We start from the raw sequence: 19569 nt of genomic DNA, 5'->3' as shown, positions 1-19569 counted from the left end.
CCCTCCCCCGCCCCAGCTGGTCCTTCTGCCAGGAGGTAGGCAATCAGAAAGACTTCTTTTTTTTTTTTTTTTGGTTTTTCGAGACAGGGTTTCTCTGTGTAGCTTTGCGCCTCTCCTGGAACTCACTTGGTAGCCCAGGCTGGCCTCGAACTCACAGAGATCCGCCTGGCTCTGCCTCCCGAGTGCTGGGATTAAAGGCGTGCGCCACCACCGCCCGGCCAGAAAGACTTCTTATTTATTTATTTATCTATCTATCTATCTATCTATCTATCTATTTATTTATTTATTATGTATACAGTGTTCTGTCTGCACGTATCCCTGCAGGCCAGAAGAGGGCACCAGATCTCATTACAGATGGTTGTGAGCCACCATGTGGTTGCTGGGAATTGAACTCAGGACCTTTGGAAGAGCAAGCAGTGCTCTTAACCTTTGAGCCATCTCTCCAGTCCTCAGAAAGACTTCTTATCTGTTTTGCTCTGGCTCAGGGCAGTGGAGGACGTAAGACCAGAGCGGGCACAGCAGTGACCTACAGTCTCTGGGGGCATCATAGAAAGGAGCCTCATTTATCCAAAAAAACATGAGCTTAGGATGGAAGGAGAAGGGAAAGGCTCAGCCTTTGGATTCCTTGAAAGAGTTTCACCAGGAAGGGACATGAGTGTCTTCATGTCCCTAGATAGAAAAACACCAGCATGTGACCCTCAAAGGCCTGACAGCAGAGTAACACCAGGTTATCCAGGCACAATGTCATCATAGTTCCTTTCTGCCATGTTACTCTACAGAGCAGTGGTTCTCAACCTGTGGGTCGTGACCCTTTGGGGGGTCAAATAACTCTTTCACATGGGTCACATATCAGATATCCTGCATATCAGATATTTACATTATGATTCATAACAGTAGAAAATTACAGTTAGGAAGTAGCAACGAAAATAATTTTATGGTTGGGGTCACCACAACATGAAGAACTGTATTAAAGGGTTGCAGCTTTAGGAAGGTTGAGAACTGCTGCTCTAGAGAAAGCTCACATAGAGGCAACTCTCCCTTTGTTAGTGGGGAAAGGAAGCTGGGTGCTTGATTGCTCAGTGAGGGAAGGAGGAAAAGGCCTGGTTGCTTTAGGCAATGGTAAGGATAAAGAAACATCCAGAAAGGTCCTACCCAGCAGCAGATGCTCTGGGGTTCTTTACGTGATGGTGTTAAAGTGCCAGGCTTGCCTGGTCCTTTCTCCTGCTGGGATCATGAGCAGGGGACCTTACTTCCAACACCCTGAGCAGCTTGTACCCTGGACAGATTACATTTCCTTTTTTTTCTCCTGGGGTTATTTTAAAAATTCTATTTCTATTTCAAGGTCAAAGTACTACTACAATGAAGAAATGGAGACAGCTGGAGATGTAGCTCACTGGTAGAGCACCTGCCTAGCATGTGCGAGGTCCTGGGTTCAGTGCCCACCACAGGAAAACAAAACAAAGCAAAAACAAAAGCAAAAAAGACATTAAACTTGGCATGGTGACTCATGGTGACCTATAATTTGCAGAGGCAGGAGGATAGCTATAAGTTCAAGGACAGCCTGGGCTACATAGTAAGTTGCAGACTAACATGGACAACAGTGTGAAACCCTATCATAACAAAACAAAGATACTATACACACACACACACACACACACACACACACACACACACACACACACACACAAATATTATATGTCCCTAGGATCAATGTCATGTTCTACAGGCTCAGCAGGAACAGAGTGGATGGAATGAGATGTTTGTTCCATAAAAATTCCAAAGGCTTTGCCCTGGGTGAGGAGTAGACATTGCATTATCTTACAAAGGTCTCTGGAACATTCTGCACAGGGCAGAGCCTACGTGGCTAAGGGCTGAGTTTACCACAGAATTTAACTGACTGTTTATCCATGCCAAAAACAATAACTATTCTCCAAGGAAGTACAGGATACCCGGTGATCAGATGTCATGCCAATCTGACCTTTTCTAGACTTCTTGGTAAAATCACCACAGAGAAGGAACCCAATTTTAGAAGTATTTCTTTCTTGCTATATATATAATGGCTAAAAGTTTCCCAGCCATCAAAGCCTAAACTTACAGCAGAATATGGGCTTTTTTCTCTTGGGTTTGCTCCCGGAAACAGTGACATGCTTGGCTGTTTTGGTCACATGGGCTGCTTTGTGCCTTTAGTCCTTACCTCAGCAAGCGCATCCCAGCTGTGGCTCCCAGGTAAATGCGGGTGGATCCGTGGAGGTGCTCCGGGACCTGTTCCTTGACCTTTAACATGCACTCCTCAAAGGCCTTGGGGGCATCTTGGGGATTATTCTCATAGCTGGAGATTCCAGATCCTGAAGAGCAAGCAGTCAGAACTCACTAGCTTTCCTTAGAACCAACAACAGTAAAATGGACTTTTAAATAAAAAGTCAGGGGATGGGACGATGGTTCCGTGATAAAGTACTTGCGATGTAAACACAAGCACCTGAGTTCTCCAGAACTCAGGTAAACAGCTGGGCGGGTGTGATGGTGTGTGCTTGTAATCCCAGCGTGGGGTGCGGGGTGGGGGGGGGACTTAGGTGAGTGGCCTCTGGCAGGATGCCTGTGGTGCAGTAGATGTCCCTATACCTACACACAAGGATGGTACTGGACCCAGTGGGAGATCCTACCTCAAAAAAAAAAAGAAGGAAAGAGAGAGGGAGGAAGGAAGGAAGGAAGGAAGGAAGGAAGGAAGGAAGGAAGAGGAAGGAAGAAAGGGAAAGAGAGATAGAGGAAGAGAAGACAAGAAAAAAGAAAAATTAAAAACCCTAGGTGGGTGGTACTTGAGGGCTGATAGCCGAGGGATTCCTCTGGCTGCCATACTCGTGTACGTGCACACCTCTGCACCCTCACGGACTACCTGCCCCTTGGTGGAAGGAGTTCTTGGCAGTCCGGATGCTATCTGTGACTAAGGGCCAACATGGATTCACAGAACCCTCAGAACACCCAAAAATGAACCATCTTTCTTTCGATTGATGTTGCCTCAGGAATCCATATATACTCTTGAGGGATCAGAGACCGCAAACTCCAGCTGAAATGACATGCTAGAAGTTTGGCAGCTGTCACATCCTCGAGGACACGTGGCTTCTCCAGCACTAATTTGGGTTTCTGTTTTCTCAGAGTGGTGGCCAGCCACAGGGATGGTGAACCCAAGCACATCCCAGAGGTCTAGACCCTCAGGGCATCCCCAGTGGGTATCAACCCCTGCCTCTGTTGGTGGTCCCCATTTAAGTGTCTGTAGCTCTGGCTGCTATGGGAAAGTCACCCTGAGTGGCCTGGTTCCCAGCATACTTGTGTGTGTGTGTGTGTGTGTGTGTGTGTGTGTGTGTGTGTGTGTGTGTGTGTGTTGTCTGTCTTGGTGTGTGTGCTGTGTGTATTCCTCTCCTACAGCACTGCCTACTCTACAAGCACGTACCACCTGGCTTTCTCACATCATCCCGTGCAAACTGGGAGCTGGAAAATTTGCACAAGAAAATGTTGAACCCTTGCTTACTGCTCTCACCGAATGGAGCAGGCCCTTTCTTTCTCACACACAAGTTTCATGATTCCCATCATCACCTAGGAGAACGCTGCAGCGGGGAAATCTCAGCCCATTCACTGCCCCTCACATCCCCCCAAGATGGAGGTCTGGGATGGAAGGAACTAAGCCAAGCTGTCTCCACAGATGGGCAGCAACATGGTACTTCAGGCTCTCCTGACCCCAGCCCAGGCCTCCCGGCCTTACCTTTCACATTGCATTTGAAGGTTTGGCTGACCACTCCTGTGTTATTCTCCTTTTCTGCTGGCCACTGATACACGTAGACAGTGGTTCTGGAAGAACCAGCATCCAGCACAATTCCATACTGAAGGGAAGAGGAAAAGAGTTGGAAGCAGACTGGACCCTTCCGAGTGCTCATCTCACTGTGGACCCCTGAGATGAGCACTCAGATGTCAATTAATTTATTCTTGGAGAATTTCATACATGCATGGAATTATTTTGGTCATATCAACTCCTAATTCCCTCTCCAGCTCTTCCCCATTATGCCCCCGCCCCGTAATTCTGTCTTTTCAGAGCCCACTGAGTCCAGTATCATCCTTGTGTGTAGGTATAGGGACATCTACTGCACCACAGGCATCCTGCCAGAGGCCACTCACCTAAGAAAACTGACCCTCTCTCTCTTCCCGGCAGTTGTCACCTGCCCATAGCTCCTCCGCTAGGGTGGAGCCCCTGGAACCTTCCCGTCATCTATGTTGGATGTTGACCGGCTTGTCCATGTCATGTGCTGTACCACCGTGAGCTCGTGAGTGCAATGGCTCTGATGTGCCCAGAGGACACCACTTCTCTGCAGCGCTCCTCCCCGTCTCTGGCTCCTACAATCTTCCACCCCCTCTTCTGCAATGTTTCCCGAGCTATGTTGGGAAGGGGTTTGATACAGATGTCTCATTTAGGGCTGAGTACTCTGTGGTTACTCATCCTCTGCACTCTGACCAGCTGTGGACCGCTGTATTAATAGCTGTCCACCACAAAAAGAAGCTTCCCAGAGAAGGACTGAGAGCTGTGCTCACCTATGAGCATAGATGTATTTTGAAGGCAGCTTGATACTATGTCCATTTAGTAAAATAGCAGAAGGGGGAACTGCTGTGGAATGATTCTCTTGCACACTGTAAAGATTTGTCACTAGAATCAGTTTAATAAAATGCTGATTGGCCAGTAGCCAGGCAGGAAATATAGGTGGGATGAGCAGACTAGGAGAATTCTGGGAAGAGGGAGAGTGGAGTCAGGAGTCACCAGCCAGACACAGAGGAAGTAAGATGAGAATGTTGCACTGAGAAAAGGTACCAAGTCACATGGCTAAACATAGATAAGAATTGTGGGTTAATTTAAGCATAAGAGCTAGTTAGTAATAAGCCATTGCTACTGGTCGAGCATTTATAAGTAATATTAGGACTCTGAGCCAAGTACTTGGGAAGCAGCTGCCAGGATGGGGAGCAGGTGGTTGGGACAGGAAACTTCCACCTACAGAGAACCCTGGCCATATTAATGCACATGCTTCATTTAGGTAGGGGCAGATCAAGACGAGAGAACTATTTGTCTCCAAATCAGCTGCAGCTCCCTGGACTCTGGGGAAGGGATGAGATGAGGTGGGTAGGCTCTCAGTCTTGGTCGTGCTTGGGACTCCCCTGGGGAGGGAGGGAGCTTAAAATGCCCAGTGCTGAGGCTCCACACCAGACCAATTAAGTCCGAATTTCTAAGAATAGGCACAGCAACTCCTCCCCATGTAATTCTAATATGTAGATGACTTTGAGAAGCGAATGTGAAGGAGGTGGTAAACAGTAGGTGAGCACCCAGATCCCGGCTCCATCCAGACCCAGGGATGACACTGGGTCTCAGTGAATGTCCAGGCTTACTGTGGAGATAAACAACCAAAAGAAATTGTGGGAAGACACCATAGGAACTTCACACAAGGAAGAGCCATGTTAGGATTCCCATCAGCCCTCCGAAGGAGAAGTACACACGATTAAGGGCAAAAGAGCAATGTAATATTGGCAGCTGCTTCCCCTGTGGTAACACGGGTGTGAGCAAGTGGGCTGGCACCAGGGAGCTATACCTGCAAGCCCAGCCACTCAACCCAGACCAAACTGGACTATCAATGCATGTTAGGTGTGGAACTAGGGATGCTGACCCAAGGCCAGAGTCAGCTGGGGGCACCCAGGGAGCTTCAGGGAGCAGCCTTCCTCCTATTTCTTGACTTTTAGTCTAGCTTTTCTTGACCTATGGGAGAAGATGAAGCTGGGTCCCAGACAGGATGTTGCACATCCCCTGGGCGGTGGTGGCCTATGCCTTTGATCCCAGCACTCAGGAGACAGAGGCAGGCGGATCTCTGTGAGTTCGAGCCCAGCCCAGGCTACAGAGTGAGTTCCAGGACAGGCTCCAAAGCTACACAGAGAAACCCTGTCTCGAAAAACCAAAAAAGAAAAAAAGAAAAACTCTTAACTCTCTTGCCTCAGCCTCCTCTGTGCTAGGATTGCACGGGGGTGCCACCATGCCTAGCTACTGTTATGTATGTATGTGTGTGTGTGTGTGTGTGTGTGTGTGTGTGTGTGTGTGTACATATATGTATATATATAATTTAAAGATTATTTTTATCTTATATATGAGTATTTGCCTGCATGTATGTGCACCACATGCACACCTAGTGCCCCTGGAGACCAGAAAAGGATGTCAGGTCCCCTGAAGGTGGAGTTACAGATGGTGTGAGCCACCATGTGGATGCTAGGAACTGAACCAAAGTCCTCTGCAAGAGCAGCCAGTGCTTTTAGCCAGTCCATCTCTCCACCCCAGTTACGTTTCTAAATCAGCGTGGGATTATACTGTACATTTGTACACAGGATTTACGTGTTTAATGGTCTTCCTTAGCAAGTCTCCATGGAATCCTCCCTTCAGTAAACCACTTTGAATAGTCCATCATGTCTTTTGTGAGCTACAGAATGATTGACATAAGAACCTCTCTGGTCCAGGCCTGCAGGAGCATTCCAGTTCTCTTCTTTCATGAGCCCCAGCTCCTGGGTCACACCTCTCTATTCTACTGAACGAGAAAATCAGTGGTGTTGGCTCTCGGACAGCTCCTTAATCTCAGCCCTTCAGCCTGATGAATCTGATAGGGATCCTGACAGGACATTCCCGTGGCAAACAAGGCTGGCTTTGTTCAGATCTGTCCCAGGCAGAGACTTCCAGTGAGATTAAAGGGCAGGTAGAAACTGAAGCCAGGCACTGAAGGGGCCAAGGCCTCTGGAGGATCAGCCTGATTTCTCCCCCTCCCCCTACAGAGGAACTGATCACCACCCCTGTCACTGGCCCTGCCATGCCTGGTGCCAACCCACAGGGGAAAAAAAAAAAAAAGAGTACGGAGAGACTGAGAGGAATCTGCCGTTCCCCAAGTCCGTTTTCAAACCTTCGAAAAGGAAGCGTGCATTCCCAGAGTGTGATGCCTCAGGACTGATCCTAGGATGAGATTGGAAGGAAGGTAGAGTACCCACTCTTTGTAACTCCAACTGGTACTGGGCTTCTAACAGTGTCTGAACTCCCCAGCACCTGCTGGTGGGGGAACAGGACCCAGCTCCGCGTCTAACACTGACCCACCTCATTGGCATATGTGGTGTCTGTGCATGTGTGTATACAGTGTTGATGGTGAACATATGTGGTGGCCAGAGGCTGACATTGGGGGTCTTACTCTATTACTCTTCACCTTATTTTTTTAAGATCTATTTATTTTTATTTTACGTGTATGGGTGTTTTGCCTGTATGTCTGTGTGTACCATGTGCATGCCTGGTACGTGGTACACACAGGAAGTCAAAAGAGGGCGTCAGATTCCCTGAGTCACAGATGGCTGTGAGCTGCCATGTGGGTGCTGGGATTGAACAGAACCCTTTGGAAGAACAGCCAGTGCTCGTAAGTGCTGAGCTCTCTCTCTCCAGCAGCTCCACCTTGTCTTTAGGGCTAAGGTTTCTCATTGTACCTGACACTCACCAACTGCCAAGACTAGCAGGCCATCTCCACCTCCCAGGGCTAGAACTGGGGCAGATGCCACTGTACCTCATCTTCACCCTTGTGCAGCACCCTCCCACCCCCGACCCCACCCCCAGCCATCTCCCCAGGTGCCCACATTCGCAAAGTGGAAAAAATATTTTAACCCATATTTAGAGGTTATTTGCTTAAATCACTGGACCCACTGTGGATGTTCTGATGATAAGGGGGTGGGAGGGAAATATTTTCTCAACTAGGAGGTGATGGGTTATTTATGGGCAGTGTGCTGTCAAAAAAGAAGCATGGCTTAAATGTGGTTCTGGTGACACATCCAGTGTGTTTCTCAAGGCATGGCAATACATGCCCTCAACTCCAGCACTCGGGAGACAGGAGGCAGGCCGATCATTGTGAGTTTGAAGGCAGTCTGGTCTACAGAGTAAGTTCCAGACCAGCCAAAACTACACAGAGAAACCTATCTCAACAAACAAACAAACAAACAAACAGAGAACAGTCTTCTACTTTTTCTTTTGTTTTGTTTTTCTGTTTGTTTTTTTCAAGACGGTTTCTCTGTGTAGCCCTGGCCATCCTGTAACTCGCTCTGTAGACTAGGCTAGGCTAGTCTCAACTCAGAGATCTGCCTCTGCCTGCTAAGTGCTAGGATGAAAGGCGTGGGCTACCACAGCCTAGCTGGAATAGTCTTTCATACTGAAGCCCGTGGTCAACATTTGAATACTGCGTGATCTTCTGCTGAAAGCAAAAGTACAGGTGACAGGTCACGGGTCATGAGGTCAGCCATCTTAGATTTGTTACTAGCACTCTCAGAGGAGGGGACAGTAACAGACTTCTGAGCAGATGTACCCTAGGAACTAACTTTACCTGGTATTTCAATAAGCCTTATTGCCTTCATACGGCTAGTATTAATCATCTTATTTGACATGAGAACAGACTGAGGATTAAGCCGCAGCAACTCTCAGACCTGTTGGTACTCAGAGTCCCCAGGCTTTCACGGAGTCCCCGGAAATCAAGTTTGATGAGACAGCTGTGGAATAACAGGCCTAATGTGCTGTGATCAATATGCTGCCTTTGTTTGGATAGAAGATCCTTCAGACTACACTCCAGGAGCAAAGCTGGCCCCAGGCACGGTAAACCAGCTTGGCTTGGGAGGAGCCACTGATACACTTCTTGCTGCCTCAAAATCAGAATAGCGTGGGCCACAAGGTACCAGAAATCTAGGAGACTGGGCAAGGCTCCCTGAGGGCTAGGGGGATGACTTTCACCCAGCCTGCTCAGTGACTGGACTTCAGAGAACATCAGTAGAGCATGGGCATGGCAACTAAGAAGCCTGTGATCTTCTGCTCGGCTAACTAACGTGGCCGGGGCCCGAGCAGCTCTGAGGGAAAGTCAATCCCTGAACCCTTAAGACTCTTCAGGACCCTCTTCAATGGTGACAACCAGTGGCTAAAACAGGGGAGTGGCACTGGGGTATTGGGAACAGACAGAGAAACCTCAAACATGGATGGCCATGATAGGAGAGAGGGAGGGTGAGAAAACCCTCAAAGGGAAGATTTGGGAATTTGTGGTAATAAAGCAGGTGGGGGGCCTGGGTGAAAAAAACCCAAGAGTGATGACATCATGTTTACTCTTCAAGCTTGCCAAGCAGGTCAGACCAGTCACGCAAGGAACTGGGGACACTGCTGACCCTTGATTGAGTTTTTCTTTAGTGCTTCTGCTCTTAAACTTGCATCAGTCAAGGTCAGGCAAGTCAAGGCTGGATTTAAGAGCAGGTGTCATACCCTTTCATGGGGGCAACAAACACTTTGGGCACAGGCGAAGCTGGTACCTCATAGCCCACAGCCAGCTGCACAGAAGCAAAACAGGGCTTGTGGCATGAAAACATAAACACCACCAAAGCTATAGGGCCCTTACAGTCATTCAGCTACACCCCTGCAGCACTCTGCCCTACCCTGCCATACCACGGAAAACCGAAACACAGAGGTCTCTCAAACCTAAGCAAAGCTGCATGTGGGGCTCTCTCTGCCAGCTGTCAGTCATCTGGCCTGCTTCTGCCCAGAGCATATGTCTCTTCTCACATTTCATCCGCCCACTCAAGCAAAATGGACTATCCAAACTAGGCAACTTCCTGTGCCCTGCAACTGTGGCCAGGGCCAGCAGCTATTCCAAAAGAATCTCTCTCTCTCTCTCTCTCTCTCTCTCTCTCTCTCTCTCTCTCTCTCTCTCTCTCTGACAATATGTAGCCCAGGCCAGCTTGGCTTGTGAGTGCTGGGATTATAGGTATATGCAGTCTTACCAGCTGTTTAGTAAATAGTAATGACACGCTCCATAAGAATATAAAGTACAGTGTGACACTATGCAAGCCAGCGACAGTCCTCTGTTAGTGCAGTGTGACACTATGCAAGCCAGCGACAGTCCTCTGTTAGTGCAGTGTGACACTATGCGAGCCAGCGACAGTCCTCTGTTAGTGCAGTGTGACACTATGCAAGCCAGCGACAGTCCTCTGTTAGTGCAGTGTGACACTATGCAAGCCAGTGACAGTCCTCTGTTAGTGCTAGCATGCATCACGCTGTCCTTTCACTCAGCTGGCAGCACTGTGGTTTTGCTGGCAACAACATCACCACAAACACATGCGTAATGAGTACAGTAAAGAATACTGTACCACGCCGTCTGTCTAGTTAGGGTTTCTGTTGCTGTAAAGAGACACCATGACCAGGGCAACTCTTATAGAGAAACTATAGCTGGGGTGGCTCATATCTTCAGAGGTTTAGTCTATTATATCATCATAGTGTGCCATGGTGCATGCAGTCCTATATCTTGGCTTGCAAGCAACAGGAAGTGATCTGTCTCACTGAGCGTGGTTTGAGCATAATATGAGACCTCCCTCAAAGCCCATCTCCACAGTAACACACTTCCTCCAGCAAGACCACACCTACCAACAAGGCCACACCTCCTAATAGTGTCACACCCTTTGGGGGCCATTTTCTTTCAAACCACCCCACAATGTCACAATAGCGCCCTGTCACTAGCTGACAGGAAGTTTTAGCTCTAACTCCTACAAGCAGCTACCTTGAGGCCACCTCTCAGACCAGCAGTTAAGAGACCCTGACTTAAGGATCCAGGCACCACAGCACATTCTAGAAAGGGGAGCACAGGCTCAGGGTAGGCATGTCCTGTGGAAAGATACTAACATGAAGTCCAGTTAGAGCTGGTCCCTTTGAAATGTGGGGCCCAGGTATGTGGCTACAGTTACAGCATTCTAAGGTGGTCCCGGTCCTCCCTCCCATCCCCCACACCCCCAGCTTGACAGGGCTTCCTGCATCAGGGCGCCCCTCCCCTTCTTGCTCCCCATGATCCTGTGCTGGTTGGATTGGTTGTCAACTTGACTCAAGCTGGCGCCATCTGAGAAGAAGGAACCTCAGCAGAGGAACCGCCTCCATCAGACGAGTCTGTGGGCATGTCTATTGACCATGTTCTTGATTCTTGGTTGTTTTCTTGATGTCCGAGGGCCCAGCCCACTGTGGAGGTGCTAAGCCTAGGCAGATGGTCCTGGGGTGTAAGGAAACAAACTGAGCAAACCCCAGGGAGCAAGTCAGTCAACATACTCCTCCACGGCTTCTGCTTCAATTCCTGCCTCCAGGTTCCCGCCTTGAGCTCCTGCCCTGATTTTCCTTTAGGATAGACTGTAAGCTGAAATACCACTCCTCCCCCCACGCTGCTCTTGGTTATGGTTCCGTTATCATGGCAACAGAAAGCAAACCAGGGCAGCTCCCACAGAGATTCTCCTCCTGGACTCCATTCAGGGTTAGGGGAAGCAGGAGGAGGGAAGAGAGCCTAGCCATGGGAAGGGAGGGCTGATTTCAGTTCCAGTCTGGTCTTGCTACTCACTAGACAAATGTCTGTCTCTGCAAAATGGTGGTCAGCCAGTGTTGGCACTGCCACCTCCACAGTTGGCACGAGGGTTAAGAAAGACAAATTGCCCTGTGTGAGGTGGTGCTCATTCGAACAAGGAGCAGTATAAGAAGTGTAAAGACAAGGTATGATCTTTGTTGCAGTCCTGACTTTTCATAGTTTGTAGAAAAAGGCAGAGCCCGAACCATGGGAAAACAGCTTCTCTTGCCTCAGCTGATGCCTTGGGCAGGACCATTTGCTTTTCTCTCATCATAGGTTAAACATTTTTTCCCCTTTACATTCTTCATAAGGACTGAAATTTCTTTTAAACATTTTATTTTATTTTTAATTACATGTATATGTGTATATCTGTGTGTGGGTATGTGCATGTAAGTACAGGTACCCCTGCAGGCCAGAAGAGGGCATCAGATCTCCTGAAGTTACAGGAGGTTGTAGGTGGCTCAACATGGGCTCTGGGAACTGAGCTCAGGTCTTCTGCAAGAGCAGGAAGCCCTTTTTATCACTGAACTCTCTCTCCAGCCACCGAGATGGTTTTTTTTTATTGTTGTTTTGTTTTTCAAAACATGGTTTCTCTGTGTTAACTATTCTGACTGTCCTGGAACTCACTTTGTAGACCAGGCTGTCCTTGAACCCACAGATATTTGCCTGCCTTTGTCCCCTGAGTGCTGGGATTAAAGGTATGTTCCACCACCACCTGGCGACCACTGAGATTCTTAAGTAAACTATTCCACACCTTTAATTCCAGCACTAGGGAGGCAGAGACAGGTGGATCTCTGTGAGTTCTAGGCCAGCCTGGTCTACATAGTGAGTTCCAGGACAGCCAGGGCTATGTAGAGATCCTGTCTCAACAAACAAACAAAAATAACAAAAAACCACTACAATGAAAAGATCTTACTCCAACCCATCCAAATACCAGGCAAGGCTGCTCACGGAACCCCAGGTAATATTACTTCCTTATGTTCTGAATCTGTCTGCTCCAAATGCAGCCTTCGAGCAGTTGCTGGTGGTAGAAGATGGAGAAAAGACATGAGACCAAGTGTAACTACTAAAGGAGAGTCAAATAACCCAGCTGAGTGACTTTGCTCCCTAATGGAGCCTCTTCCAGCTAAGAAGACTTCATACATTTTTAATGATCCCCAAACCTAACAACAGCATGCAGCAGAGACACTAAGTGGCCTTCAGAGCCTAAAATATTACTGTTTGGGGTATTACATGAAATGTTTGCTGACTGATTCCCAAAATGACTGCAGGACTCCCTGAATCATCACTCCTCATCACCCTTCATTTCAAGGCCTACCCCCTACCCTACCATCCATCTCCCCAGAGTGAAGGCCAGCAATCAAGCACCAGGCCATTTGGGGAATAACTCAGAGGGGTCACTGGACCTACATACAAAGTCCTGATGGGACTGGAGGGGCCATACACATGTCTTAGACCTAAGAGAAATGGCACAAATACCGCTCAAAGAGATTTCTCAACACTCTTAAAACCAGGAGCCCGTGTCTCCCCTGCTGTTCACTCATGATCAGACTGCATGCTTTCCAGAAACTGATTGACTAGTAAGAGCAGGCACTGTACACATGCAATTCTTGGGTACACATTCTATCTTTGTATCCTATAGTAGAAGTCAAAGCAAGGCCACCCAGTCCCTGCAAAAAGTGTCACTCCTCAATCTGCACTCGAACATCACAAGCCCAGTACCCCCTTCTCCATGGGTCTCATATTGCTTTCTCCAGCTGGAGGCAGGGAAAGAGAGTTTTCTTTTAAGTTATGGTTTTAGGATGGCTGATGCTGTGGCCCATTCTGGCTTACCTTCAGCCCCGGAGGGAGGACCTGAGGGTGATGGATCTGGATGAGTGTAAGTGTCACAAGCACCACGACGCTCACAAGCAAGACCACCAAGGTGACGATGGCTGGAGTCCGGGAGAGGGCCCTGAAGCCTGCAGTGGGAAGCCGAGCATGGCGACCTGAGTTCCAACACCCAAAGGCTGTTCTTTGACCTCTATATACAGGACACACACACACACACACACACACACACACACACACACACACACAGGTAAATAAATATATAAATGTAAAATGAAAATTTTAAATGCAGATTGAAAATCTGGGTTTTCAATTGAGCAGTGGTGGCACATGCCTTTAATCCCAGCACTCAGGAGGCAGAGGCAGGTGGATCTCTGTGAATTCAAGACCAGCCTGGTCTACAGAGCGAGTTCCAGGACACCCAGGGCTACACAGAGAAACCCTGTCTCAGAAAAAAAAAATCTGGGTTTTCTACTAAAACATGATATGATTCTTTGCTTAATCTCAGTGAAAGGAATTAGAACTGTGGATCTTAGCAAACGGAAATGATTTCATTTATACAAAGCTATAAAGCGAGTTGGGAACACATAGGGAAGAGTGGTCTCCTGAAGGGTTGGGGCAGGGGGCTCACAGGAAGGAAACGTGGGTATTTCTGCAGTGGTGGACTTGCTCTCCATGTGCACAGGACTATGGGGTGTGGGGTGCCTGTATTTGTCAAAACTCACCAAGCCCTTCAAAATCCTTTGGGGACAAACTTGAAAATCAATCGAACTAGCTTCTTCTGTACAATTCACCTTTTGAATTCTGCAATTCTCTCTCTCTCTCTCTCTCTCTCTCTCTCTCTCTCTCTCTCTCTCTCTCTCTCTCTCTCTCCCTCTCTGTTTTGTTTTGTTTTTTTGAGACAGGGTTTCTCTGTGTAGTTTTGGTGTCTGCCCTGGATCTCGCTCTGTAGACCAGGCTGGCCTCACAGAGATCCGCTTGGCTCTGCCTCCCGAGTTCTAGGATGAAAGGCATGCACCACCGCCACCCAGTGAATTCTGTAATTCTTAATAATTGCATACACGCCAGGCCTGATGGCACCCAGCATTCAATAGGCAGAGGCAAGATCTCTGTGAGTTCAAGGCCTGCTTGGTCTACATAGAGAGTTCCAGGACAGCCAGGGCCACACAGGGAGATTCTGTCTCAAACAAACATGAAAGAATTGCATACACAATCCTAAGACTGCATGTGCGTTCAGAAGGTGAGACTACCCAATTCGGGAGTACAATGAAAATCTAACCATTTCTCTCTATACCAATTATATGTAGTTTACAAAAATGTAACACCTAGTTAATTAAAACATTGAAGTTGGCTGGGCTTGAAACTACAGGCCTATAATCACAGTACTCCAAAAGCAGAGGGCCCAGAGTCAGAAGAATCAGTAGTTCAAGTCCAGCCTTACCTATGTAGAAAGTTCAAAGTCAGCCTGGGCTGCATGAGACCCTGCATTTTAGAAAAACAAGCAAACCAAACCTTGACTAAATAATAGGGCAGTGGTGGTACACACCTTTAATCCTAGTACTTGGGAGGCAGAGGCAGGTGAATCTCTGAGTTCAAGGCCAGCCTGGTTTGCAAAGCGAGTTCCAGGACCAAAAAAAAAAAAAAAGTCTTGGTAGAATACTAAGGCATAAATACAAATAGTGCCCAATGGCTGAAATATGATATAATTATAGAAGATGAGACAATATCAATATTTCTCTTGAAATTGGCTGCTCAAGTGCAAATTAATTAAAATAAATAATTCCTCAGTCATATTTCAAGCGTTTAGTCCCTCAGTTGGCCCCATGGTTGCTGTGCAGGATGAGGATGCTACAATTTCAATTCCACCACCCCACCCCCTCAACAACCATGGGTGTATTCTGCCCTATTCCAGAACGTTCCCAGACTATGATTTACTTCCTCTTTATTTCTAGATTTTTTCCTGGAAGAAAACAAAGGCTGCATGCACCACCTTAATCAAATTAGTTGCAGCCCATATCCAATTGCATTACCTTGCTTGCGGCTTGGAGAGCAGGGGTGGGGGTGGGGAACTCCTGCTTGTCAATATAGACAAGTCATAGACACTTCCTGATGTCAAAGGTGGCCACCTAATCCCTTCCTCCTCTCCCTTGTCGGGAGCTGGTATGGTATCCATGGAAGACAATTTGTCAGTATTTACCAAAGCTCAAACATGCCCACCACCTGACCAAACTGCACTTCTGGAAACCCACCCCACTTAATCCACAAATGTGAGGTGACTTATGGGTAAGTTACTCATTGTGGAGGCACCCATCATAGATCTGGAGGAGAGTCTAGCTCTGCGGCCTTGAACCTCAGAGCATCAGAAGGGGTCCTGAATCACTTCTCTGTGCTCTGGATAAAACCTACCCAGCCAGTCAGAAACAAGTGAATCCACAGAGATGAACTCACTCCTCCTACTTTCAAACCTCATCAGTGTCAGTAACAGGGGTTTAAGGGATTTTTTTTTTCCAACAAGACATAGTAGAGTTAATCTGCCAAGTTTAATCTTCCGTAGGAAAGAATGTAACCAATTAGCTTGTATGTGGAATGTTACAGTATGTGTGTTAAAATTCCAATGTATTTTGGGAGAAGTGTTCGATGCAATATAAACCATCTCCTGTAGCACAACTGCTCTTTCCAAAATATTTCATATAAATTAGTCTTTATGTCCTCAAGTCATACCCTTTTGGAAGTCGAGAATCAGCAGTTTAGGGCATAGCTAAGGGAACCTCTTCCAGGGGAGGGGTGTGTGAAATGTAAGCATTCTCCTGACCACAACCATGGGCTGGCCTCCAGAATCCTTGGGGCTTCAGCACTTTCCAAGTGAAAAGCTATGATTACCTTCAGCAAACACTTACCCAGCAAAAAAGCTTATTACAAAGTGAACAGACTAGGCTGGGTCTCATTCATGAAGAAATACAGCCTGGAGCTGTGCAGTAGTTAGGGCTGGGCAAACACTGTTAATTGCAGGTGCCTACCTGAGCCTGGAGAGGAGGTACGTGGGAGCCAAGGAGCCAGGCTGGGCAGGCTTGGGAGTGTGTGGGAGGGGGGAAGAGGGGGGAGGGGGGACAGACGGACAGACAGACCGACCCACCGGGAGGGGGAGGGATTCCTGTGCAGCCTATCATAACACTGACCCCAAAGAATGGAGGGTGTAGCAAGCCCTGTGCCAGATGCAACTCTATCCGTTTTCATCCCCAAGTCAACAATACATAGCACACACCTTACACATAGCTAGGTAAGGAAACCACAAGAGCCAAAATAATGGATTATACAAACAGGAAAAACCATTTAAGCCAACATTTGTGTTAGCCCTTGTTTCGTGTGGCTTTGTGGAAAGCATGACTTTATCTGAAGAATGCCAAGGGTGAAACCTAGGTGAGCCACGGCGTCTAGGAACAATGATAAACAGCCATTCACAGGAGGTATGGATGAAGAGCTGCGAACCAAAGCTGGGATTCCCCCCACCCCCACCCCCGGATCTGACAAAGTTACGCTGGCCATCCAGTGAGCAACACTTACCTGCTTGTTCACAAGGCTGGCGGGTCATCACGGTAAACATCTTCTCTCCCTGCTGAGGGGGAAAGAATACAGAAGAAGAGTGTGGTCAGCCCCTGACTTCAGAAGTTCAAAAACTAACTTGCAGGCATTAATATCGAACGCACACCAGCTCCTCTAAATCGAGCCTCTTTGGGAACAGTGCACTCGAACCCAGAGCTCCAGGGACCAATGGAAACTGGACCCTCAACCCCAGCGTCCTCTCCCCAAATGTAAAGCTGTAAGAGTGGATATGCTAAAACTTTAACTAGAGAGCAGTTTTGAAAATAAAACCACAAAGGAGCGTGTGTATGTTTTTTTTCTTTTTCTTTTCTCCTGTAGGTCGCTCCACCTGTGAACAGCACAGGGGCACCACAAACCCTCCTCCTAGGAACATTCACCAGACTTGGACTGGGCTGTACCTCAAAGCACACCAGCAAAGCCGGTTCGCATTGGGGTGTGCTGCTGATTGCCAGGATGCAGTCACCCCTTAAAGACCTGCGCGGTGTCTCCAGCTCCCGGAGCAGAACACCAGCAGACAGCTGTCAGGTCCTGGGAATCAGTGTGGGGACCCAGGAGTTGGCCGGTCCCCCGAATCTGCAGGTCTTGGGGAGCTCCGTGACGCGGTGTCCCCTCCCAGCCAGATGACAGTGCCTAGCTCCCCGGGTTTCGTCTCCTTGCCTGTGACCCTCTGCGGGAAGCGATGGCCAGTCCTTCCCTCCCTGCTCCCTGCCGTCCGCAGCCTGCTCCATCCCACCCCTACGCGCGGGTCCAGACCTCACCTGCGCGCTGCGCTCGCTCGCTGTGGGTCGCTGAAAGGCGGCGGCGCCTCCAGGGTGCGGGAATTACGGGGAGTCCGGGAGGCGGGGCGAGGCGGCGTGGGTGGCGCAGTCTGCGGGGACCGCCTCTGCGCTGAGGCCAGGACCTCTTCACCTTCCCTGGCTCCTCCCTCTCACTTCACCCTAGCTGGTCCTGGAAGAGGATGGAGGGGGTCAGCGCCACGTGGGGGACAACCAATCCTTGCCAGCCCCTGTACTAGTTACTACCCGCGTTGCTAAGACAGAATACCTGACAAGCAACTTGAAGAAAAGGTGACTCACGGCTGTAGGATACCATCCATTACCGCGGGGAGAGCGCGTCGGCAGGAGCTTGAGCAGCTGGTCACATGGCATCTGCCGTCAGAGTCCAGAAAGATGAATGCTGGTGCCCAGCTCACTTCCCCCTTTTTATTTAGATCAGGACCCCAGCCTAAGGCATTGGTGCCACCCTCATTCAGGGTGGGCTTTCCCACACCAGTTAGCCCAGTCTGGAAAACCAGTCTCAGACATGCTGGGTTTGTCTCCTAGGTGATGCTAGATGCTATTAAGCTGACAGTGTTAATTATCACAGTGTCCCCCCAGGACCCGGCCAGATACCTCTCCACATCTTTAGCTTCTAACTCTCTGGGCAGTCCCCTGAGCCCAAGACAGAAGAGGGGGTGATGTGACCTTACCCCCCCCCCCCCCCCGACCCAAGGGCCCCTGAGAGGGAGTGAAGTACCCTTTGCCAGTCCTCCAACTGTCAAGACAAATAGCCTTTTTAAAGAAGAGGTTTTTATTATGCTTATTTGTGTGGTTGCCTGCATGAGTTTATGGGTACTGTGTGTGCAGGTACTCATGGGATTTCAGATCCTCTCGAACAGGAGTCATAGGCAGTTGTGAGCTACCATGTGGGTGCTGAGAATTGAACCCAGGTCTTCTGGAAGAGTAACCAGTGCTCTTAACTGATGATCATCTCTCCAGCACCGTTTTTGTATGTTTTTTTTTTCATTTTTCTTTATTAAGAAATTTTCTACTCACTCCACCCACAGATCCCCCAGCCCTCTCTCCCAAGCCACCCCGCATCCCCACATGCCCCAAATCAAGGTCTCCCATGGGGAGTCAGCAGAGCCCGGCACACTGAGCCTAGGCAGGTCCAAGCCTCTTCCCACTGCACCAACAGCCTCGTTTTTGTGTGTTGTTTTGAGACAAGGCTTCCCTATGTAGCCAAGGCTGGTCTTCTACTTATTCCTACCTTCTGGTGCTAGGTCACTCTTGGGCCGCCATACTTGCTACAAGGTAACTCTGTTTTTCTAGTTTTCCTGTCAAACCTTTTTGGAGGGAAAAATAGGACCAAGGGACAAGTAGGGCAGGACAAGCCATTCTGAGAGCACACATGATTTCTTGCAGCCCTGTCCAATCTTTCTGCATATGGGGGGCGCGGGGTTGTGGATTAGAGCAGAGCACCTCGAATAGTGAGTAGGCAGATGGGTCCCTGGGTCACTTGGGCACACATTGGGGAGCACAGAGCAATGCAGACACCCTCTCACATGGTAGCTCATAGGTGGTGTTGATACCCAAGGACTTCCTCAGTGGTGACAGAGAGATGTTCTTCCTCATCCGGAGTGTCACTGAGCCAACACTCAGGACAAGAACAGCTTGGAAAAAGTCAAATAGATGGCAGAACGGTGCAGCTCAGGGACCACAGAGATCCAAAGGACCTCAGAGTCCGTTTCCGGGGCAGCCCTGGGTGCCCCTGAGGGCCCCTAACAAAAAGTCTGAGTGGGAGGTTGTCTATTGCCCTTTCTGTTGCCGTGATAAAACACAAAACCAACTTAAGGGAGGAAAGGATTTATGTGGTTTGTACTTCCAGGTCACAGGCAATCAGTGAGGGAAGCCAGAGCAGGAACTCAAGCAGGATCTTGCAG

General features: G+C 48.7%; 1 protein-coding gene across 4 annotated transcripts in view; it reads right to left on the bottom strand.

The window, feature by feature from the left end:
• Entpd3 (ectonucleoside triphosphate diphosphohydrolase 3) overlaps positions 1-17989 on the bottom strand; it is a 29146-nt gene extending 11157 nt beyond the window's left edge. The window contains exons 1-6 of one of the 4 annotated variants that reach the window (XM_052724471.1): positions 17913-17989; positions 17627-17816; positions 16830-16881; positions 13272-13399; positions 3755-3872; positions 2195-2345 (exon numbers count right to left, since the gene is read on the bottom strand). In XM_052724471.1, the coding sequence (XP_052580431.1) occupies positions 2195-2345; positions 3755-3872; positions 13272-13399; positions 16830-16869 (437 nt within the window). In that variant the 5' untranslated portion in view covers positions 16870-16881; positions 17627-17816; positions 17913-17989. Of the gene's footprint in view, positions 1-2194; positions 2346-3754; positions 3873-13271; positions 13400-16829; positions 16882-17266; positions 17546-17626; positions 17831-17912 lie in introns of those variants that run through there. The other 3 variants (XM_052724496.1, XM_052724478.1, XM_052724487.1) reach the window with 3 other exon arrangements.
• Positions 17990-19569: the final 1580 nt, after the last annotated feature.

The sequence above is a fragment of the Peromyscus californicus genome, unplaced genomic scaffold (genome assembly GCF_007827085.1).
Source record: "Peromyscus californicus insignis strain IS unplaced genomic scaffold, ASM782708v3 Scaffold_11__1_contigs__length_118956290, whole genome shotgun sequence".
NCBI lineage: Eukaryota > Metazoa > Chordata > Mammalia > Rodentia > Cricetidae > Peromyscus > Peromyscus californicus.
The sequence above is the reverse complement of the archived record's forward strand: the minus strand, read 5'-3'. Positions and strand labels throughout refer to the sequence as shown.